Consider the following 24,808-nt stretch of genomic DNA (forward strand, 5'->3'; position numbering starts at 1 on the left):
TGCAGAGCCCAGGCTCTAAGCCCAAGGGCTTCAGTAGTTGTGGCTTGCGGGCTCTAAAGCGCAGGCTCAGTAGTTGTGGTGCATGGGCTTAGTTGCCCCACGGCATGTGGGATCTTCCTGGACCAGGGATTGAACCTGTGTCCTCTGCGTTGGCAGGCGGATTCTTAACCACTGCGCCACCAGGGAAGCCCCATATTGCATAATTTTAAAATGACATTTCTTTTGTTCCACTGTTGAGTTCTTATCTACTTATCTAATTTGAAAGTATGTGTTCTAATAATTTGCAGATTTTTATAATATTAAATAACATAAATCTCACATGTAACATTTGGCTTTGTGGCCATTTTTTGTGTGTATAACCAAAGATATAATTAAAATATTTAATAATTATGAATGTTATTAAATGGAATTTTACTTATTTTGTATAATTTAAGATTAGGACCATTAAATCTTTAAAAATAATTAAGAAATAGGATCTCTCAGTTAATTATTTTAATGACTTTTTAAATACAGGTACAGCCATAGTGCTGAAGTTCAGGTGCGGCTTCAGTTCTTAACTTGCGTGTTTTCAACTCTGGGATCACCTGATCATTTCAGTAAGTTTTTAAATCAGTATTTTAGTCAGTTTTTAGATCTTCCTTGGCTCTTGAAATAGTCCAGTTAAATGTACTCATGCCTTTAGATTTCTGTGGTGATCACATTATTCTCAGTACTGAATGTCCTCTCAGTATGTATGGCAATGAGAACTCGCCACTGACACATTCTTGTTTCAGGCTCTGAAAGTGCCAGTTTCTTAATGAATAAATGACTCATTTCAGGAACAAAATATTTGGGATAGGAGAACGTATCATGTTAGAGTGACTGTATTTTTTATTACCTTTGGTTATAGAATATTCCTTTTACTCCGGTTGGAAACAGCCACTGTCTGCATATTATTATCAGGGCTGATCTTATCCAAAATTGGTTGGCTTCATAGGTGATAGAGACTTAGACACCCTAGTTTTATTTAGATGAATCTCAAACTCAATTTCATTAACAGTTAATCTTATTTAAAAAAAAAAAAAAAAAACCAGGGACATTGGTCTGGTATATTCAGAGTGTGGACCATTTCCAAATCCACATGCTAGATATTCTCACAAGAAAGGAGGAAGCTTGATTTCTTTTGGCCAGAGCTCCTTTCCTCTTGCTAGACTGTGTTTTCTTTCACGCTCCACACACTTCTTTTACTGTGTGTCCCTGTCAACAAACCTCATTTGTTAGAAGGGCATTCTTTCTTTAGCTGTGGTTAATATAATCAAACTGATGAGCGTTTTGCTAGCCTGAGAGATGTCTTCATGACTCTAAAGTCCATATATGCTTGAGATATGCCATGCATTTATTTTATTGTTTGTCTATAATTTCTTCTTTAAGTCAAGCTGTTTGTAATGTCACTAACATTGTGATACCAATAGATATCAAAATGAAGACACCTGTTTTTGATAGGAAACTTCTGTTTCATATTACTAGGTCATTTATTACACCCATTATGACTCATAATATACAAGAAACAAATAATATAAAATATTTTTAAAAATCTTATACATGAGAAGTCAAGCCAAAACAAATATTGTCAGCATAAATAATTTCACATGACCATTAAGTTTCATGTTTGTTGAGTATAGATTTTTATTGGAAAATGTTAATCACTCTTTTCAGTATTTGAGTAATGAATTATTTATTTTGCTGCTCCCATTCCAGTGAACACAGTATGTATTCATACACAGTATGTATGGGCTTTCAATAGCTAGTGTACATATAGAATCATACTGAAAACTTCACTTATCCCGCATCATAATTGTACTTATCTAACTGGCACAGTTCCTTTCAGGTATAATATGGTTACTCCAAAGTTATATTTGATAAGTTAATACAGGTTTTTAATATACCAATAACTGTATTCCTTTAAAAACTTAAAACAGTAACGGCAGCTTATACATTGCCTATTAAGATTGTGAATTGGTGATTTAGCCATTTATGAATACACTTTGGTTTTGTTTACTATAATTAACCTGGATGCTTTTTTTTAAGATTCTTACCTGTTTTTACCTGTCTTCACTTATCTCTCTTCTTAATTACTTAATGTGTTTAAGTTATAATATACACTAAAGGTTATTTCTGGTTTTTTTATGTTGGCTCCCAGGGGCACAAATTCTTAGAACAGGTATTCCATACATTAACTGTTTTTGTGAGAAACTGATTGGATACATTTTTCTGATTAAACTCTTTAGACTGATATTGCTACTAGGTAAATATTGGGTTGGCCCAAACGTTCTGTTCAGGTTTTTCCATAACATCTTATGGAATACTTTCTGAGGTGCTTTTCATATTCTGAATCTCATCTACTTTTTTTAGGGGATGGTGGTTCTTACGATTCTGTCATCTTTTCAGATGCCTTCTGATTCTGGGGAATAAGCCTAGGCTCTAGAATCCCTTATGATATACTTTAGAAATCCCATTACACTTTTATTCTACCCTTTTGGATTGTCTCACTTATCCATATTCAGACTTGTGATTGCCCTAATGCCTTCTCTTTGATTCTTAATAGTTCTTCTGATTCCTTCTGCCACACTCTGGAATTATCTAATACTTGGGTGAAAGTAGTATACAGATTTTGTCTCATTACATTGGCTTCTCAGCCAATTGTAACCCCTGATGTGTTGCTGTTCTGTTTTAGGCTGTCAGTTCCCTTTTGTTTTATTAATCATAAGGATCCCTTTTTTCATAGTTTTCAAAAATAATGCTTATTGGCATTTATTGTTTATCTCCTATGTGCATAGAATGAGCTTTGAACATGACATGGTATCCACTCTATTCTTAACCCTTAAACCTTAGAACTAACTGGACTTTGGGAATTCCCTTTAATCATGTTTGCTGTAATACAATGATATGTTCATATTTTAGGGAAAATGATTTCCAGAACAAATGACTCTTCTAGGATACTTACATAAGTCATTTTTTTTAGATGATTTATATATGGAGTATATTTAACTACATTTGAAAGCATAAATTATATGAAATCTCTTATGAAATTTTATAGAATGATATGAAATATCTCCTTTATATTTCTATATATATTGGTGCTTCTAGTATATTTAATTAGGATGAAAATGTTGTATGTACCAGGATTTAAAATTTGTAATTTTTATCTAGGGTTAAGTTTGGAGCAAGTTGATATTTTATGGCATTGTTTAGTAGAAGATTCTGAGTGTTATGATGATGCACTCCATTGGTTTTTAAATCAAGTTCGAAGTAAAGATCAACATGCTATGGGAATGGAAACCTACAAACATCTTTTCCTGGAGAAGGTAATTTTATTTCTTGACTGTATTGTTTTTCTATATTTCCTTTTTCTTTCTTGAAATGTAAACTGTAATGTTCATTTTTTCCTGTTTGAAATACTTTTAAAAAAACTAGTCAAATATACTGCTTTTCAGCAGTCCTTATATAATTTTTGCCACTTAGATTTTGCTTTAATTTTGTCCTCTACAGTGTTTATATCTAAATGAATACTTAGTTTATGTTTACAAAAATGTTATGTTCCTTAGCTAAAGTACTTAAACTGACAGTAATTAGAGTAACTCTTGGTAAACACTAATAAGAAATGTGGGGGCTTTTGGTGTGTATTTTAAAAAATCATGAGTAACATTGTAGTTCAATTTTTCAGGGGTGGTGCCCACCCCACTAGTGTGAGAGCCGTATTCTGCAAGTCTTTCCCTAAATGGTATGGTTTTAGCCAGTCTTCCCACAGATATAAGCCAGTGTTCAGATTTGTAGATTTCTGGGAAGGCGTTTTTAGGAATGCTGTCATGGTACTAAAGATACTCCTCTATCCAATTTTTGTTTTTATTTATCAGGTGCCACAGTTGGTTCAGGTGATAATTTTCCATTTGAATTTTAAAACATTTATGATAAAGCAATAGACTTTATTATTCCTATGCTAATATTTGAGATTATAAAGGCTCTCTGGGAAGTCTCTGTGACAGAATTGAGTACATATGAATGAGTTTTGGTAATGTAAACTAAATCACTTAATAGATCCAAGACAAAGCTACAAATAGACCTTCAGTTATCTTAATTTCAAGCTCTAACTTATATACAAACTGTACATGTGGCTATACATATTATAAATGTGTGTAGTGTAGGTATACAATAAATAATAAAATTTAAAAATTTCCTTTGGTTCGGGTCGATGTACATCTCAAAAATTGAAACACGTATCAGGTTTCACTTATGTCATGAATAAAATTTTCATTAAATTATTATCTATTTCTAAATTGTCACTAAAAATCTCAGTTGATACATTTTTTTCTGCAATTTTTTTTAGTAAAACTAGGTTTATTAATTTAAATCTGTTATGTTAAATCCAGTAAAATGAAATCTGCTAACTTAATTATCATACTAAACCCTTAAAAAATTTTTTTTTTAAGATGCCCCAGCTAAAACCTGAAACAATTAGCATGACTGGCTTAAACCTGTTTCAGCATCTCTGTAACTTGGCTCGATTGGCTACCAGTGCCTATGATGGTGGTTCAAACTCTGAGGTATGGATTTAGGTTTGTCATTTTATTAGGTCAGCTTGTAGAATTTTTGTTGTTGTTGTTGTTCCTCAAATTAGATTATTGAATTATATAGTCTACCAAGCACTGAATTTACTAACTATGCAGACTTTTATTCTAAGGTTTTAAAAAGTTTTATCTTTTGGTTTTAAAAAGTTTTATAAAGCAAAGTTGATAATTTTGCATTACTAAAGATAACCTCAGTTGTACATAATGAAAACTTGGGATACAAACTTCAAGCTATGAAATAAGTAAGTCACGAAGATGTCATGTACACACAGGGAATATAATCAATAATACTATAACAACTTTGTATGGTGCTGGATGGTAATTGATCTTATTGCAGTGATCATTTAATAATGTATAAAAATATTGAATCACTGTGCTGTACACCTGAAACTAATGTGATATTATATGTTAACTATAACTCAATTAACATGACTTATTATACATTCCTTGATTAGTAAAGAAGAAAGGTTGATTTGTCTAAAATCTGTTTTTCATGCCATTTGTTGTGGCCAGGCTTTTCGTTGCTCTTGGGCAACTCCAGAGTTCCTATTGGTAACTTCTGTTCTGGAATGGAGTCCACCTAAATCATTTCTGACCATGAGGCATGATGATCAATTCATTAACTGAAGACTGTCACAAATTGCTAGTCTTATCTCTGTTTCTGAGTTCCATTTGCCTAGTTGGGTGGCTGCAAGATTTTGTTGAATGCATTATTCCTAAACTCACCTAACACAGATTGTTATTTGAAAGTCTTCCTTATTGGACATTTGTTTATTAATGATAGCTTTGATTTATGCAGTATACGCTAACATTTTTCATTAATTTTCTTTAGAGGTTGAGTTGTTTATAATAGAAAACTGATGTTAATCTATGTGGTAAAAAATAATTTTAATTGTATTTAGAATGCTTTCATAGTATCTTCCTACCTTCTTTCCTGGTTTGAATAGTGTTCTGTTTGTTTTTGTTTTTAATTTTTTGGTCCTAACTCTTACTTTGATAGCACTGTGATAAGTTTCAATTTGGTTATTTCAGATAACCAGACAGATCTGATTTACCTAATTAGTCATACTCTAATTTTGAGATAATACTGCTTTTTAAGTAGATGATATGAACACTAAAGGTGTTCTGTCCCCTATCAGGTTATCTTTCTTCACCCTGTTCAACTTTTGAGAACTTTCACTCTCCACTTTTTCTGTAATTTTCAGTGAAAACTTTTTTTCATCTCATGGTTAATGTCATAAATTTAAATGTCACCTTCGGTTAGCAAATCTTTTTAATTTTCTCTGAACACCTGAAAGCAATGACTTTTTCAGAATAAGTTGGATGAAAGCGTTAACATGTGATGCTAATAATTATGTGTTGTTTTTACTTTGTAGCATGTTTTGAGGACTTGAGTTTTTCCCACTATGTAGTCACAACTTTTGAGTTAAACATTATACATATACATAGTTAGATGATTTATAACTAAGTATTTTTACAAGTACAGGTATGTTTCAGTGACTGAAGAGATTTCCAAGACTTTTATCATTATTATTAAATATTAGTTAATAACACTAAGTTATTTTTAAATATTTTATAGGATATTAAAACTCTTTGATATTGAATGCCTTTTAAATTTGTAACTGCTCTTCTAATAATTTACATTGTTTGACAAATAATAACATTTATAGATGTCATATTTTTCTTTCTTAGCTTTGTGGTATGGACCAATTTTGGGGCATTGCTTTAAGAGCACAGTCTGGGGATGTCAGTCGAGCAGCTATCCAGTATATTAACTCCTATTATATTAATGGTGAGTGATTTGAAATATTGTCTGATAGGTAATTTTTTATGCAAGTATTTTTTGTTTAGCTATAACTTGTTTTCTTTAATATAGCTAAACAAGAATATAGGATTGATATACATATCTAAACATCTGATTTTCAGGTAAAACGGGTTTGGAGAAGGAGCAAGAATTTATTAGTAAGTGTATGGAGAGTCTTATGATAGCTTCTAGCAGTCTTGAACAGGAATCACACTCAAGTCTCACTATTATAGAAAGAGGACTCCTTATGCTGAAGACACATCTGGAAGCATTTAGGAGAAGGTAATTTTTTAATACCACATTATTAGAATGAATTTTAGGCTTTTTTTTTTATGCTGATATGTCCAAAATATTCTTAAAATTAAACTAAAGGTTTTCTTGGGGGCAGGTAGAAAGCATAACTTACCAGAAGTGAAGGGTTAGTAATGGAAGTAATTTTTATTCATGATATGTACCATTTTGCTGTGGAATAGGCAATATAGGTTCCTGGTAAATACTGCAGAGCTTTAAAAATCATAAGACTGAGAAGATATGCATGAATAAGAATCTCTAGACAGAACTCCATCTCTGAGAAAGTATTACTATGATTGAAATGGCAGAACACCACTACCAAAAAAAGTTTCACTGAAACCCTCACCAAGAACATCAAATAATCTCTCATAGTTGAATCAAGTTGAGTCATTTGTTTCATTTGCTGTTTTTTTTTCTTCCTGGACTAGGAGACAGTATTTTAATTTTGAATTTCCATTTACCATGGAAACATGATCAAAAAATTCTGTGTTAATGAATATCTGTATAATTAATTTAGACATACCCTGTGTAATACAGAAATAAAGCAAATTAACATTTATGAATATATCGACTGAATTGAAAGGTGAGTAGATAGTTTTAATTAAGAAATTCTGTTTGTTAAAAATCATGAGTAAATGTAAAAGTACAAAGAACGGTTGAAAAAAATTGTTAAGATTAATAACTTCTTTCAACTTCAGAGCTCAGTTTGATAATGAAAAGCTTATACAATTTGTAAATATTGACCTTTTGTTTAAAATATCAGGGAATACTGAATAAAGATTTTCTACACATTCCTTATAAATAACATGGCTCCATGCTTTAAAACATTTAGGTATCGCAAAATTCTTTATTTTGATTATGATTATAATTTGTGGAAATTCTACTTAATTCCTTGTGTTTTTAAAGAATGTGTAAGGGAACGCTAGAGTTTTTTGCACAGAAACTTCACACTGCCTCATAATTTTGACCACTTTAAAAACTAAAAATAAAAAAGCAAATGTGATGTTTTATTCAAATTAATAAAAAATTAATACATACTCATAAAATTCAGATATTACACTAAGATAATACTAAAGAAAATCAAAGTCTCTATCTTTTCCTATCAGAGATATTTACTCGTAATGATACGATAGGTATTCTTCTAAAATTTTCTCTGTGCTGCAGGGCCTACAAACAAACGAAAAAGGTCCTTTTGATTCAAGCCCCTAGTCCTCATACAGTGTTACCAATGGTTTTAAAATAAGCGCTTATTTTAAAAGTCTTTAAAAACAAATTGTTTCCTAAGATTCAATGGTGCGTTTTATAAGTTTAATGAATTTCAGTTCAAAAATTCCTTCTCAGATGTACAAACTTTTTTCTAACTCAAAAAAATTGATTATAGTATCCTTGATAGAAGTCTTTGTATTTGTTTATGTTTTACTCTAAAAGTTAATGTTGGTGTTAAATAATTTATATAAATACTATTTTGTGGATGGCAAGTAAAGAAACTAGGAAACAGAATTGAATATTCAAAAGCTAAGAGCTAGTTTTAAAAATTATCTAGGAATTTTCATGCAAATCTTTGTGTAGTATCATTGTACAGTTCAGGTGCTTAATGTGCTTAGTGCTACTCCTAATTTAAAATTGCCTTAACATTTATAAAATGAAAATATAAAGTAATTATTGTGTTTATGTATTCCTTATATTAAAAAAGTAAATAAAAAATGTCTTTTTAAAGGGGTTGCTACTCCTAATTTGAAATTGCCTAACATTTATAAAATGAAAATATAAAGTAATTGTTGTGTTTATGTATTCCTTATATTAAAAGAGTAAACAAAAATGTCTTTTTAAAAGAGTATTCTTTAAAAGAAAAAAAAAGGGGTATTCTTTTTAAAAAGAGCTAAGGTTATAGTCTTAAACAGTGGTCTCAACCAGAAGCGATTTTGCCAGAAGCGATTTTGTTTCCCAGGGTACATTAGATAATGCCTAAAGACATTTTTGATTATCACAGCTTAAGGGAGAAGGCGGTGCTGTTGGCATATAGTAGGTAGAGGACACTGCCAAACATCCTGCATTGCACCAGATAGACCCCTCATAACAAGAAGTTATCAGGCCCAAAAAGATTACTGTTTTGCTCATAGACGCTGGACATTGGATCACTTCTAGGAAATCAAGTACATTTATTCCCTTACTTGCCTTCCTTCTATTCTAGAATTGCTGATTAGTTTTAGACATTGATAATTTTTTCTTAACTAAATTCAGGTACCCTGGACCCTGTCTTCAACAACTGAAAATAAGTTAGAAAATTAATATTTAGTGAGTGTCATGCTAGATGCCTGTTTCCTTTGAAATATTAATCTTTATAACTCATTTTATGGTTTTAGCAGTCATGGAATCGGCTCTCAGTTTTTAGGCTGGTTAACATATATTTACTACAATACAGTTCTGTCTTTGAAAAATATTTCTTAATACCTTTTTTCCTCTTTTGAAAATAGGAACGACAGCTTGCCATTTACTTACCGGATTAGTTTGTTTCTTTAAATTCCTCCTGCCTCTGCTACTCCCCTGCGTCCCCCCCACCCTCCTTTAAAAAAAAAAGTGTTCCTAATGGGTCTTTTTTTTTTTTTCCCAGTAATTTTTCTTAGAAACTAATTTTTAAGGAGCTCTTAGCTATATTTACACATTTAACTTTGATTCAATATGATGAATCCAAACTTAAACTTAATGTTGTAGAGTAAATTGGGACGTACTGGACCCTTTTGTGGGTGCTTTCATTTTGTAAAATAGTAAAAACTTCTGTAACATTAAAATGGTTTATAATGATATCCTTCCTATGTGTGGTTTTTGTGTGTTTTAGGTTTGCATATCATCTCAGACAGTGGCAAATTGAAGGCACGGGTATTAGTAGTCATTTGAAAGCACTGAGTGACAAACAGTCCCTGCCGCTAAGGGTTGTATGCCAGCCAGCTGGACTCCCTGACAAGGTAGTTACATAGTTTTAGTTTTGAAATTGATAACATTTCCCAGTTCAAATATATGTTCTTTTTGTATTTTTAAATTGGTTGCATCTCATATTTCAGATGACTATTGAAATGTATCCTAGTGACCAGGTAGCAGATCTTAGGGCTGAAGTAACTCATTGGTATGAAAATTTACAGAAAGAACAAATAAATCAACAAGCTCAGCTTCAGGAGTTTGGTCAAAGCAGCCGAAAGGGAGAATTTCCTGGTAAGTCCATCAGTTCAAATTTTCATATTTTCTAGGTTCTATTATATATCGACTTCACACCTTTACTTCTTTGAAGACTACCAAGCATATTCATGACTCTCCCCGCACCCCTTCCCCCCACCCCCGCCATGCCCTCCCCTACCCTTGGTATGGTGCCATTGATTCTTAGACAGGAGTTAAGTTGTTTTTTTTTTTAAGATGTTATTTGCAAACACTTGTCCTCATTTTTCTCAAAAAAATTCTACTTTTGGAGGTTATTTGATAAGCAGTGTGAGAACTAATAAGTTTAAGTGTCCATATACTACCTAGTACCCAATTTTACCCAATAAATTTTTTTTTCTATTTTGATATATTTTGTTGTTGTTTTGAAGCATATGAAAACAATACATCATTAAGTTCCATCTATGCATCTCCCCTTACCTCCAAAAAAGTATCATATTAAGAAATTTTTCATGTGGGCCTGATAGGTATATTTGATTCTTCCCTTACTGTTAAACCACTGGTGCATCTTTAGTGTCTTTCCATAGCACATAAAATAGGAGCTAAACAGAGGAACAACCAAGAAAGCTGTTGATTACAGTTTAAAGGTCTGACATTGTAACAGGCTAACTATATATATAGGGAAAAAAGTCTTAAAGTTTTAAAAGCTTCTTTTTAGGACTTTTAACCTGCTTGTGTGCAGAGTGATAATTCTTTGACATCTTTTAGTAAGGAGGCAACAATATTGCTACACCATGCTTAAGATGAAAGTATATGTATGTGTCTTCTAAAGTATATCAGGTCCTTTTAATTAATTAATTAATTTATTTATTTATTTTTGGCTATGTTGGGTTTTCACTGCTGTGCTCGGGCTTTTCTCTAGTTGTGGCAAGCGGGAGCTTCTCTTCGTTGTGGGGCGCGGGCTTCTCATTGCAGTGGCTTCTCTTGTTGCAGAGCACGGGCTCTAGGTGTGCAGGCTTCAGTAGTTGTGGCTCGCGGGCTCTAGAGCGCAGGCTCAGTAGTTGTGGCGCACAGGCTTAGTTGCTCCACGACATGTGGGATCTTCCCAGACCAGGGCACGAACCTGTGTCCCCTGCATTAGCAGGCGGACTCTCAAGCACTGTGCCACCAGGGAAGCCCTAATAAGTATTCTTGGTTAGAGGAATAGAGGTTGAGAAGTCTCCTTCCTACCCCTATCTCTGAATCTCCCATTTCCCTTTCCTGAGGCAAATGTTCTTAGGTATTTTTCAAGAGATAATAAGATTATAATGTAAAAATATTTGTATATATACAGTTGACTCTTGAATAATGTGGGGGTTAGGGACACCAACCCTCCACACAGTCAGAAGTTCATGTATAACTTGTAGTTGGCCCTTCATACCCGTAGTTCTTTCATATCCATAGTTGTGCATCTGTAGACTCAGCCAACTGAGAATCATGTAGTACTGTAGTATTTACTACTGAAAAAATCTGCTTATAAATGGGTCTGCGCAGTTCAGACTGTTGTTGTTCAGGGGTCAGCTATATACTTAAAACACAAATGGTAGCATTCCATTTATACTCTTGACCCCTTGTTTGTTGTGCTTAATATTATCTTAGAGAACATTCCATATTAGTACATATAGAAAGTTACCACATTCTTTTTAAGATCTGCATTGTCTGTAATATGGTGGGTACCATGATTTATTTTACCTGTTCTCTATTAATGGACATTTGTTTCCTTTCTTTTGATATTATAGTATTATAGATAGTATCCTTAATACATACATTATCTAATGCATGTTGGCTAAATACCTAGGTATGGAATTTTGAGATCAAAAAGTATGTTTTTGTTAACATTGAAATATATTGTACATAAAGAGAATATGAAATGAGTAATAATAAAATGAAAACCACCAATGTACCTACCACCCAGATTAAGGAGTAGAACATTATTAGAAGCTAGTTGTGTGTCCCTCCCTGATATCATCCTTTCCACTTCCCCTTAACACTATCTTGATTTGTTACTCTTTTTTTCGTGTTCTTTATAGTTTTACCTCCAGTGTATATATTCCTAAACAATGTATTTAGTTCTGTGAAACAGATAAGTGTGCACAAACTTGATGGATTAAGGAAAAGAGAGTATGGCCTTGTTAGGTCGCAGAAGAACACAAGCTAAAGAGGATGTACTTTCACCCTCTCTAAAGATTTGTGTAAAGCCTCATCTGAGGTTATCAGTGAGAAAATTCTCAAGTTTAGGTCTTGGCACAGTGAAGACATATTTTAGTGCTGTAATGTTGACAAGATGCTGAAATACCAACAGAAATACAGTCACAGAGTCTCTTCTTTTTCTAATCTCTTCATGACTTACTTTAGCTCTTAGGAATAGATCAAAATAGAATTTCTTCTGTGAGGTAATATGAATGTCTTCTGCTGATTTAAGCAGTAGGACATGAAGGTGAGAGTAGAAATTTCACTGTCATATTCTGGTAGTGAACATGACTGGTAAAGACGGTCTGGGTTCAGATAAGAATCTGGACCAGGTTCACTTGCCATTCTTTCCTTAGATAGAGAAGATATTATGAAGGCAGCAGAAATTTTGGTCATGTGGCCCTCAGTAATACATTTTTCTAGTCACACTGATCCTGTTCTCTATCCTTCACATCTGATGCATAGCAGTTGGATCTCCTTTATCATCCTCATAATTCTTTTTGTCTCTCTCCTATGTTGACTGTTCTCTTTCCAGTATTCCATACCTTCTTTATTGGTTCACTTTTTTATTTGGCTGGAATACAATGCAATTGTCCAGTAGCTTCTTGAGAGAATGATGATATGGGGTAAAGTCTGTGATTCTTTGAATGATCAAAAATACATTTCCCATACTTTAAGTGGTGATTTGGCTGGGTATAGAATTCTAGATTGGAAACAATTTTGTTTCAGAATTTTAGAGATATTACTACATTGTGTTTCGTGGTTCTGTTATTGCTGTTTAGAATTATGAAGCCATTCTGATACTTTTTTACACATCCAATTTTTTTTTCCTCTTCTAGAGCTTAATGAATCTTCTTGTTCCTAATATTCTGAAATTTTACAATACTAGGCCTGAGTATGGATCTGTTTTCAACAATTGTAATGGGTACTTTAATATTTAGAGGTCCATTTTAGTTTGGCAAGTTGTATCTTTAAGTTCGGGGAAATTTTCTTGAATTAGTCTTCCTGTGTTCTGTTTTATCATTTATCTCTAAATTCTTTATCTACGTGTTTCATCTCTTGGACTATTCCTAATTTACTTATCTTTTCTTTCCTATGGTTCATTTCTTTGAGTGTTAACTTCCTGAGAGATGTTCCCAACTTTATTTTACAATTCTTTTGAGTTTTTCATTTTTGCTGTCATGCTTTTAATATCAGACATCTGTTTTGTGTCCTCAGAGTACTCCTATTATCTTAGTTGAGATATCTTTTTGAGAATATTGGGGTTTTTTCTTTCCTTAATTGTTGAATCTTTAAAAATCCAGACTGATGGTGCCTGCATTTCAATTAGAATGTTTAGCTAATTACCTCATTATTTTCTGTTAATCTCATCTCGTCTTTAACCTTATATTTACCACTCTGGCATTCTTTATTCCTACGTATAGATTGAAAATTTTCCATTTGCTTTCTTTTTTCTTCCTCTTTCTAATGAATTTCCCTTAAAAATGTTTATGTTGCAGATCTGGTGATGAATTTTCTCAAGCTTTTTTTGTTTGAATAAAAAGTTTGTTTTGCCTTCAATTTTGAAAGAAATTTTCACTGGATATAGAATTCTAGGTAAAGAAATTTTTTTCTTTCAGGACTTTATAAAAAAATTTCCCATTATCATTTGGCTTGCAAAGTTTCTGACCAAAAGTCTGTGGTTTTTCTTATCTTTCATCCTTTGTATACAATGTGTCTTTTTAACTGTGCTTCGTTTTAAAGATTTTTCTTTAACATTGATTTTCAGCAGTTTGATTATTAATGTGCCTTGTTGTGTTTTTGTGTTATGCAGCTTGGGTTTAGTTCAGCTTCTTGGGTCTGTTGTGTATTTATAACATTTATCAAATTCGAAAAAGGTTAGCAATTATATATTTTTTCAAATATTTTTTTCTTTTTCCTTACCCTTCACCATAATTTCTGGGCTTCTAATTAAATGTATCTTAGTCTGTTTGTTAGTGCCTCATAGATCACTGAGGTGCTGTTCTTTTCCTTTATTCCTTTTCTTTTTTTCTTCTTCTCTCTTTTTCTTTTCCTTCTCTTTCTACCGCTTCAATCCCTCTTCTCTTTCCCTCCTTTGTCAGGTGTTGATCTTGTTCCTGTGCCAAATCAGTATAAGTCAGATAATGGATTATAAATTTGTGTCTGGTTTAGGATTTATCTTTTTGAGGTCTTGATGGTAACTGTAAGTGCATTTGATTTCCAGCTTGCAAACTTGTTTGCTATTATCTGTTCTCTTTTTTTCCCTGTCAGATGTTTGTAAAATTTTTAAAATTTACTTTATTGCAGCTTCAGAGGATAAAAATTAGATATGTGTTGTTTAATATATCATCATAACCTAAGAATTTCTAAGATTTCTTTTTCCTTTTCTTGTTTTGAAACATTCATTGCATTACTATATTAAATTTTGGGGGACTTCCTTGGTGGCGCAGTGGTTAAGAATCTGCCTGCCAGTGCAGGGGACACAGGTTCGAGCCCTGGTCTGGGGAGATCCCACATGCCGCGGATGCTAAGCCTTTGTGCCACAACTACTGAGCCTGCTCTGTTGAACCCAGGAGCCACAACTACTGAGCCCACGTGCCACAGCTACTGAAGGCCGTGCACCCTAGAGCCCATGCTCCGCAGCAAGAGAAGCCACTGCAGTGAGAAGCCCATGCACCGCAACGAAGAATAGCCCCTTCCCACCACAACTAGAGAAAGCCTGCACACAGCAGCGAAGATCCAATGCAGCCAAAAAATAAATTAATTTTTAAAAAAAAGATACTAAATTTTTTAAAGATAGCAACTTTTTCGAGAACCGTTAAGGAATAAGCAATTCTTAAGTTAAAAAAGATCCTCAAAAGTAGTAGAACATAGAAAGCTGCTCAGTTAACTGTAAAAACCAATTCAGCCGTTATAATTGAAAGTTGATACGTTATGTACACAACATGTAGGCCTAATTCACATATCAAATAGAGTCCAAAATCCTAGATAAACTGCTAGCCATCTTAGTTCTATTTTGTAACAAAGTCGTGCATGCTTAGGGTCTCTAACAAACTGGGAAGCAAATCAACTCCATATTATCTTAGCAATACATCACTACTAAGGATGTTTTATCTCACTATTGTAAAAAGATGAACAGTCATAGATTTATTAGATTATCTCAGTAACATAGAAAAGAAATTTTATTAATAAAAATCTACCGAAGTATTAAAAGTTTAATATAGAGTTTCTGTTCATCTAGTAGCCCATGTTTTTCTTAAGCACTAATTTTAAATGATTTGGATAAAACATTACTATCAGAAGAGGGAACTCAGTGATAATTTGAGGGTAATATAATGATGAATAGGAAACTAAAGAAATCAAGTGTTTTGTAGCAATTTAAAAAACATAAGATACTTGTTTGTTTGTTTTGCTGCACGTGGCTTGTGGGATCTTAGTTCCTGACCAGGGATTGAACCCAGGGCAGTGGCAGTGAAAGTGGTGGAACCTAACCACTGGACCACCAGGGAAGTCCCTAGTTAGGGTACTCTTAGTGTGACGTGTTTGTGGAATATATGAGAATAAAACATTTTTGAGATATGTAAATGAACACTTGAATAAGTGATTATACCTAGCATCTCTATATAAAATATTGTAGAGATGCCATGTTAATTTCTTAATATATTTTACCTAAATCTGAATGAATTTTTACTTTAAATTGGATGAAACTACTCTGAATAATAAACTGTGTGAATAAACTAAACAGTATCAGAAGTTCTGAGAGGAAAACCTGAAAGGATAATAGATGAATTTCAATACTAGCTATTATACATTTAAAAACTACAATATTATCTCATAAAGAGTGTTAATTAAATCACAATAGATAGCAAAGAAATAGTCTTATGAGATGTTCGGTTTAGGGGCAGAAAGAAAAACCCTGCTTCTCTCATGTTCAGGATGAACTTAAAGTATTCTTTATACACACATGCACGTGCATACACACAATAAACTCTAGGACAATTCAGAAGATATAGGATTGAAAATTTATCAAACTTTTGGGAGGGCCAAGGTTTTTAGGCTTAGAAATAACAAGAAGGGAAAAAAACATAGGTTTAGCTACACAACAATTAGCAATTTTGCTACACAACAATTATATATTTTTTTAATATATAATTTTATTTATTTATGCATGCTGCCGCGGGTCTTAGTTGCAGAGTTGCAGACTCTTAGTTGTGGCATGCAGACTCTTAGTTGTGGCATGCATGCGGGTTGTAGTTCCCCAGCCAGGAATCAAACCGGGCCCCCTGCATTGGGAGCATGGAGTCTTGCCCACTGGACCACCAGGGAAGTCCCATACACAACAGTTATATTTAAGGAAAAATACTGAAATGAATCTTACTGGAGGAACTCATTTTCCTTTCCTGTGTTTGAAATATTTTCAGGTAGAATTTTCTTACTTGAGTGGAGGGAAAAGGTAATTTTAAAACGTTATGTGTTGTTGTGGAAAGCAGTAATCGTGCTTCACTCATTCCTGAAAATAGTTGGTTAGTGCCTATCCAATGGAATTTTCCTACATTAAGTTAATAAAATTTAACAATATTTGAGTTTAATTATTCATCAGATATTTCATCATTTTGCTTAACTTTCTTCCTCTGTCCAGCATTTTCTTTAAAAAAATTTTTTTTTCATGGATTAAACAATAATTAATTTGAATGCCTGCTGTTCTAATGCTGGGAATACATGTGTGCCTTTGTGGAACTGGGTTGGGTTTTTTTTAGTGGGGGAGACAGACACTTAAATATAATATCAGATGCTAATAAGTGCTTTACAGAAAGATAAAGCAGAGTAAGGGATTAATAGTGAGATGAGGCTTTTTAGATTGAGTAGTTAGGAGGAAGGCCTTCTAGAGCTCACATTTGATGAAAGACTTGAACTGTGGGAATGATCCATATGCATTCCTGGGGAGGAGCATCTTAGACCTTGAGATGGGAACATGCTTGATGCTTTCAAGAAAGAACGTGCTTGTGTGGCTAAAGCATATTTTGGTAGGGACGATGGTGGGAAATGAAGTTGAAGCAAAGAGGACTTATGAATTCTAGAAATGAATTGCCTCAGTCTATTGAGTTCGTTGAGCTTACTGTAATCTAGAATGTTGTAGCTCATCTTTTTTCTTTTCTTGTCAGAACTTTTTTTCTGCCATATAATCTATTTTATTTTGTGTTGATAGGTAGTAACAGGGAAGAGAAAACTCGATCATTATAAATACATGCTGGTTACTTGTGAACTAAGGCATTAATGAATCTGTTTCTCCTGCATGTATTGCTAAGGGGAAAAGCTGTAGGTTCCCAGAAAGCTCTGTAGTGTTTTTTACTTGTAAAAATTTTCATATTATTAAGCAAGCAGGAATTGATCTTATTAGAGTGGTGCTAAAGGAGGATTTTCTTGTAATTTTTACTGCCTAAGGCTAACATCAGACAACAGAAAATAATATAAGAAGTACGCTTGGCTCTGTTTCTTCTGCACTCAAGAATTCTATTTAAGCTTAATGTCCAGTGGAATTAATTACTATAACTGTGTATTCATGTTGGCAAGTAAGTTAACTCTTATAAAAAAGTTCACTTATGTTTTCTGTTTTTAAGGAGGCCTTATGGGACCAGTCAGGATGATTTCATCTGGACATGAATTAACAACAGATTATGATGAGAAAGCACTTCATGAGCTTGGTTTTAAGGACATGCAGGTACACGTAAATGTGGTTTGAGTTTTAATCATCTGTTGACTTATAGTCAATAGTTGTTTAGTTGAAGATACAGTTCAAAAACAGTTCTTACTGCTTTTGTTAAAATTGTAAGGGAAGTTATTTCCTACCTCACAGATTTATTAAACCAAAAACTTGATATGTCTAATTATGTGTTGATTTTTTCCCCCCTGTTGCTCCTGTTTTTATAGATGGTATTTGTATCTTTGGGTGCACCAAGGAGAGAACGGAAAGGGGAAGGTGTTCAGCTGCCAGCATCTTGCCTACCACCCCCTCAGAAGGACAACATTCCGATGCTTTTGCTTTTACAAGAACCTCATTTAACTACTCTTTTTGATTTATTAGAGATGCTTGCATCATTTAAACCACCCTCAGGAAAAATGGCAGTTGAAGATAGTGAGGTGACTATATCATTTCATTTTCACAAAATCTTGTTTTGTCTTTCTGTTGAGTGGAAAATAATTTTCTCAGTAATCTCTTAAAAGCAATAAAACCAAGGAATCAGTTTATTAATTCATTAACTATTTAAGTACCTAATATATCCCAGGCGTGCTGTTCACAAGGATCAAAATAGACACAGTTTCAGCCTTCATTGAATCCAGTGGGGAAGACAGGTAATTGACATGCCTAACAGATAGTTTCAAGTAAACTAACAGATAAATAGTTTCCGGTAGAGATAGTTGCTACGACTTGCCATTATTAAGGACTGGTGATAGACAGACTGTTTATATTTTATTTGGTCAAGGAAGGTTTCTCTGAGGGAGACCATATAAATCTGAGCTTGCAGGGTGAAAAGGAGCCTACTAAATGAAGTGGATGAGGAATGATCTGGATAAAGTAAACTGATTCCTGAAGCCCTTGATATAAGAAGGAGTTAGGCAGGTCTGGGAATTGTTTGGGAGCTGGTAAGTGGAGTGTGGAAGGTAGTGGGAAAGTAAAATGAGGGGAATGAAATGAAAAGATAAACAGAGTCAAACTGGCCATGGCAGGCTATTTCCAGTTCACTCAAAGTAAAGTGGACAGCATTGAAGTATTTTAAGCAGAGAGAGAGACATATGTTTTGATTTTTGACTTAAAGGTAATAGGTTTGTTTGGCAAGAATAGAAAAAACAGTAAGGAACCTAATGTAGTAGTCCAAGGAAGAATTGACTTTAAATAACATCTTTTTAGTGATGACTCACAAACTTAGTTCTGCAGACCAAACCTCTTTTCTGAGTTCCAAACTCATATATCCAGTTGTTTACTTGATGCTTCCACTTGATGTCCCATAGGCATCCATTCTTCTTCATTCAACTGGAATCCACCCAGTTGCTCATGCCAGAAACCTGGATGCCATCTCTGTTTTTCTTTTTCCTGAACCCGAGTCTATCCCTACTTCTAATCCAATCTACCACAAGTAATGTTGTTTTGACCTGTTGTCCACTTAATTTATTTCCACTGCCGCCATTCTGTTTCAGGGCACCATCTTTCTTGGAAGAATCATTATTTTGAGACTGAGTGGCAAATAAAATAGTGGTGCTTTTATGACTTTCCTTATGTTAGGCTAACTGTTCTTTCTTTCCCAACAATGTTAAGTGGCTTCTTTCTATGTTTCCAGAATGTGTTTGGTCATGAATGACCAAATTGAGTCATCTGTTCCCCATAACCTGGTTTCTTTTGTGGTGGCATATTCTTAAATTCCTAAGAAATCCCCTTTTTGTTCAAGCAGAATAATCAATAATAGATGTCCATAAACCTTCATTTCCTCACCTGTTAAATTTTATGCCATAAATACTTAATAACCTTTTACTTCATGTCAGCAGTGTATTGCCAGTTTAAAAGAAAGATAATTATAAGAATTTCCCAGTTTTCCAGGAGGGTGCTAGTGTTCTACACAGTGTGTTATGGGAACATAAGCAGTAAACAAAAATTTGGGGAAGATTTCTGTAAAAGAGGAGTTATTTAAATTGGGTCCAACTGCTGATAAAAGAAGGAAGAGAAGCATTACAGAGTCACAGAAAAGTGAATGGCATGATTGAAAAATTGGGAGTGTGAGTATGATGTAATTCAAATATAAGGACAGAAAGGGAGATTGTAACCTATACCACAAAGGACCTTAAGAGGTTTTTATTCTTAGTAAAATAGATGGCTGTTATCATGGAAGATTTTAAAACAACAAAATGAGATCTTTTTTGGACTTTCAGAAACAAAGTTTTGGTGTTAGTGTGGAGGATTATATTAGAGAAAACAAAGACCAGAGGTACAAGAGCCAGTTAATAGGTCATTGTAATTGTCCATTTGAGGCCTAAACCAGAGAGAAAGCATTCATTTTGGGGCAGTTATATTATTGAACTTGGTGACAAGTATGCCATTGGTGGTGTGGGGTTTCTTTGTTGAACAAGACCGGTTCAGTCTTGAAGAGGATTACCAGAAGAATAAAGGATCTCCACTGTGTATGACCCATATTGTAGGGCCTTTCAGTCATAATGTAGAACATAGTCTTATACACCTGGGAGATTTTTTTTTCTTCAAATAATTTTTTGCACAGAGTTCAGTCCCTTCCTCCTTTCCTCCCTCTCTCCCCACCTTCTCTTTTTTAAACTGGATGTTTACAAAGGAATGAATTTTATTTTACTGAAGAACTCTCAGTGCCTTGTCCCCAAATAAACTAGAAGTGTTACTTGGGTTGCTTCTCTTTCTTCATCAGGGCTGTGAAAAGCAAAGTTTACTTTGAAACTCCTGTCTCTAAAATTCTCTTGCCTTCAAAGTATATTAGCTTTATACCATTGTACAAAAAGAACGAAATTACTTTTTGTAGATGTGTAAGAAGATTCCTTTGGCATCCCTTATACTGTATAATACCTCAGAATCATTATGACAACAGCTAGTAGTAGAATAATACTATACAAATTCATACTTTGGAACATTCCAAAACTTTTGCTGCTTTAGCTTTTGCTGCTTGTTTACCTCTTGGGGTTGTGCTTTAATTAAAAAAAAAAAAAAAGAAACTTGCCTATTTCTTACATACCTTCTGTAATATTCTTTAGCTTACTGTTATCTCAGTACCTTAGAGAGTTCAAATTTAACAAACGATAATGGAAAAAAGTAGGTTCTTTAAAATTGTTTGCTTTTCTCTTAATCTCTGCTTGTCTGAGACTGGAATATAAGGAAGGCATGGATTAGCGAAATAAGAGAAACAGGTGTACTCTTTTCCCAAATGTAAGGTCAGGGATTTAATTTTCCAGGTCTTTGTCATTCTTAGAATAGTGACCTGCAGGGAAGAAATAGATGATAGTCTTATTGAAATTTACTTGTTGGCTTTATAAAACAGACATTTTCACTTTTGTTTGAAAAGTTTTTCTGAGGAAAGTGGCCAGACTTGCAGATCACTTTTTCCCAGAAAAGTGTTCAGTAACAAGTTGAAAAACCACTACTTTGACATAATTTATTGAATAAATTTATTTACTGTGTAACAAATGCTTTATTCTCACTTTTAAAGTAAGATTTAAAAATATCAAATATGATAATTAGTGATTTTATGCAGATCAAACTTAAGTTTAGATGTTTCAAAAAACTGGTCTGTCTTGATAAGCAGTTCCTCTTATTTGTATAGAGCTTAAGATGTGAAGAACTTCATCTTCATGCAGAAAACCTCTCTAGGCGTGTATGGGAGCTACTGATGCTTCTTCCTACATGTCCTAACATGTTGATGGCATTCCAGAATATCTCAGATGAACAGGTAAGTCCACAAAATATTTTTACTTCCCTGGAGGATGGTACCAGTTTACATTCCTACTGGTAGTGTATGAGAGTGCTTGTTGACTGGTAACCTCAGTAAAATTTTGCCCATTTAATAGGTAAAAAGTGCCAGTTCATTTTAATGTTCATATATTTAATTATTAGTGAGATTGAATAATATGGGCTAAATACAAGGCAAGGATTTTCTCTAAAATTATCTTTAGAAAACAGTGAATTTGCCTTTATATTAGTGTTTTTTCATATTACTTAATGTTCTGAATATTGCTTTGTTTTTGACAACAAAAAGTAACGTTTAGAGAAAATACCCTGTGATTTAATGACATTGCTTCAGGGCTTGTTTTGGCTGCTTATACAAGTCAACTGGTAGAAATAGAGAAAAAAGGAGTCAAAGAAATTTAATATATATTAATATTCCCAGAGGCATGACCTCACATGTATTAAGTGTTATATATCTTTATAAAGATGTCTGTTAAAATTAAAGATTATTTTTAAAAGCTATATATTAAGGAGTTACTTAGTGGGGATACCACCAGAACACCTATAGGACTAATGGAAAAACAATGTCCTAATGTTATGCTAATGTTATCTATGATTTGGGACGTTGTTATGTGATTTCTCAGGGTCTTGTATTTCAAATGACTTGGAAGTGAAGAAGATGGGCTTAGAAAATGGTGGTTGATGACTCATTGTAGCTCTAATAATAATATCGTTGTCAAAGGATGCACATTAAGTGTGAATAACACTTTATAAATTGCGAGTAGAAAAGAACAATATTTTAAAGTTTATGTATTTGTATATGACTTTTTAAATGAGTAGGTGTCACATAAATATTAAATACACACTGTACAGCTTCTGTATCCTTAAAAGTTCACACATTCAATTATGCTGCAATGTGTTTTTCATTGGGAAGATGGCAAATTACCTCAACTGTTGTGGAGGTTAACATACAGTTTTTTCCTATGCTGCTGTTGTGTATTAATTTTAACAAAATTTAATGAATAATTGGTGTTTTAAGCATATGATTAGTACCAATTATATAATTGGTCTTCACTTGTTTGAACATATTTCAATATATATGTAATATTTGAGTTTTTATATAGTGTCATTTTCTTTAGTTTTTTTTTGGGGGGGGGTCTCTTGGTAAGTTGGTTGGAGAAACCTGTGTTTCTTTTTTTAATTTAAGTGTAATGATGGACTTAATTGGAAAGAACTGCTCAAAATTAAGAGTGCTCACAAGCTATTATATGCCCTGGAAATTATTGAAGCACTGGGAAAACCTAACAGAAGAATAAGAAGAGAGTCAACGGTAATTGCTTTTCCATTATTATCATTAAACATTTGTTTTCTCTTTGGAGCAAAATTCCAGAGTACGTTATCTTTTAATTCTCCTGCCACCCTTCCTTGTTTATTTATTTATTTTTGCCATTCCCACAGGGAAGTTATAGTGATCTTTATCCAGATTCAGATGATTCAAGTGAGGATCAAGTGGAAAATAGTAAAAATTCCTGGAGTTGCAAGGTTTGATCATATATGTTTTGCAGTGTATTGGTAAAAATAATTCATCTCGAATTTTCCAGAAGTTACCATAATTATTGTTTTAAACTAACTTACCATTTAAATAAAGCATAGTTTAAAAATTATGTATTACTCTAATATCACAGTAATAAATAAACTGAGATTATTTAATGCTTTGGTGCTCCTATTTTTAGCACTTATTATTTTTTCTCCTTCATTGGAATACTGTGTTAGGACATCCCAGTGCCTGGGATTAAATGGTTAATGGAATACAAAGATATGTATATAGATTTTTATAAGAATCTTTAAAAAAAATTCTTGAAAATTAGTTGTTTGCTGTTACTTTATTGTATAGACGTTATATTGGTTATTTAATCAAAGAATAATTTCTTATATGAAAGATACATAATATTTTACTTACACACACAGACATACACACACACCCAGTTACTGAATCAAAAAGCAGATCTTTACTACATTATGTAGCTCTTTCCTCTTACCATTACTCTCACAATTGCTTACAGTTTGTTGCTGCTGGAGGGCTTCAACAGTTATTAGAAATTTTTAATTCTGGAATTCTAGAGCCAAAAGAGCAGGAATCCTGGACTGTGGTAAGTGAAAATTCACATTTTCAACAAGTTACAGTAGTTACCCCAGTGAGTCACTTCCATGAACCATTGGCAAGTGTAACGTTTGCTGCAAACTTTATTTTAGTAAAGGAAAGTGTGGAGTACAGTAGAAATAAATTTAAGAAAAAATAAGGAATCTGATAAACTAATTATGCAATAAGTTCTCCATGTCAACTCAGTTAAAAAAATTTAAGTGATAATATTAATGACTGAACTATAGGTAATTCATGAACATTTTTCCATTAGTTTGGTAAACTATATATTAATATTTACATAGTCTTAAAATTTGGATGCTTTTTAAGAAAAACTTGGTTTTATGTCTTCATTTTTTTGAAAACATCCTTTTTCTTCGTTTCATTTTGTTTTGACCATTTCTTCCTTTAAGCAACACTACTGAAAAATGTATTTCCAGACCATTTGTGACTAGTCGGCAATGAAAAAGGTACAGGACTTGAGAGTAAATAAGCCTTTAGAAATTTTTATAGCAAGTGGACATTGCCGCAGTGTTTTTTTTAATAGTATTTTACAAAATTTTTGATCCTTAACAAAATGGAAGTTTTAGAAGATGGTACTTTATCACTGTTAACTTGACAAAGCACTGTCCTATAATGTTAGGAAAGTAAAATTATGGAATATTTAAAAATTCATAATGCTGGACCAAACTGTGTAATCCAGTTTTGTATTAAATGGAAAGGATGCTCATTTCCTGACCTCCAGCAAAGCAGAATAGCATTATCAAACATTGCATTCAAATTTTAATTTCTTAGTACTTGCTTTTTAGAATTATTTTAGAACCTAGGAGTCAGATATTCTTGATTTACTGTCAAATGCTGGTACATCCAAGATATTAATGAAAGAAAATACATTTAAGCATATTACTATCTACCAAGATTTTGTTAATCTTATCATTGCTTTCAGTACTTTTTGCCATTTTTATTTTATATATTTTGCTACAGATATTTTCCTTTTTAGAATAGATACCTCTACTACAGTAATTGTTTTCTGTCTCTTAGAACTGAAATGTCTGTTGTGTTTTATTGTATTGTCTTTGTTGTCTCAGTGATCTCTCAGAATTATAAGGTGCCTTTTAGTTCTTTGGCAAAGTGGGAGAATT

At 33.1% G+C, this 24,808-nt stretch overlaps 1 protein-coding gene across 8 annotated transcripts in view; it reads left to right on the forward strand.

Annotated features, from left to right (window-relative positions):
* The window catches only part of USP34 (ubiquitin specific peptidase 34), a 239,150-nt gene that overhangs the window by 132,434 nt on the left and 81,908 nt on the right, over nucleotides 1-24,808 (forward strand). For 7 of the 8 annotated variants that reach the window (XM_004280652.4, XM_033407232.2, XM_033407234.2 and 4 more), the window contains 13 exons: nucleotides 514-596; nucleotides 3,190-3,344; nucleotides 4,467-4,580; nucleotides 6,297-6,396; nucleotides 6,531-6,690; nucleotides 9,536-9,662; nucleotides 9,759-9,906; nucleotides 17,694-17,794; nucleotides 18,004-18,213; nucleotides 21,405-21,530; nucleotides 22,734-22,856; nucleotides 22,985-23,068; nucleotides 23,590-23,676. In XM_004280652.4, the coding sequence (XP_004280700.1) occupies nucleotides 514-596; nucleotides 3,190-3,344; nucleotides 4,467-4,580; nucleotides 6,297-6,396; nucleotides 6,531-6,690; nucleotides 9,536-9,662; nucleotides 9,759-9,906; nucleotides 17,694-17,794; nucleotides 18,004-18,213; nucleotides 21,405-21,530; nucleotides 22,734-22,856; nucleotides 22,985-23,068; nucleotides 23,590-23,676 (1,618 nt within the window). The remainder of the gene's footprint in view (nucleotides 1-513; nucleotides 597-3,189; nucleotides 3,345-4,466; nucleotides 4,581-6,296; nucleotides 6,397-6,530; nucleotides 6,691-9,535; nucleotides 9,663-9,758; nucleotides 9,907-17,693; nucleotides 17,795-18,003; nucleotides 18,214-21,404; nucleotides 21,531-22,733; nucleotides 22,857-22,984; nucleotides 23,069-23,589; nucleotides 23,677-24,808) is intronic. The other variant, XM_033407230.2, reaches the window with a different exon arrangement.

The sequence above is a fragment of the Orcinus orca genome, chromosome 13 (genome assembly GCF_937001465.1).
Source record: "Orcinus orca chromosome 13, mOrcOrc1.1, whole genome shotgun sequence".
NCBI lineage: Eukaryota > Metazoa > Chordata > Mammalia > Artiodactyla > Delphinidae > Orcinus > Orcinus orca.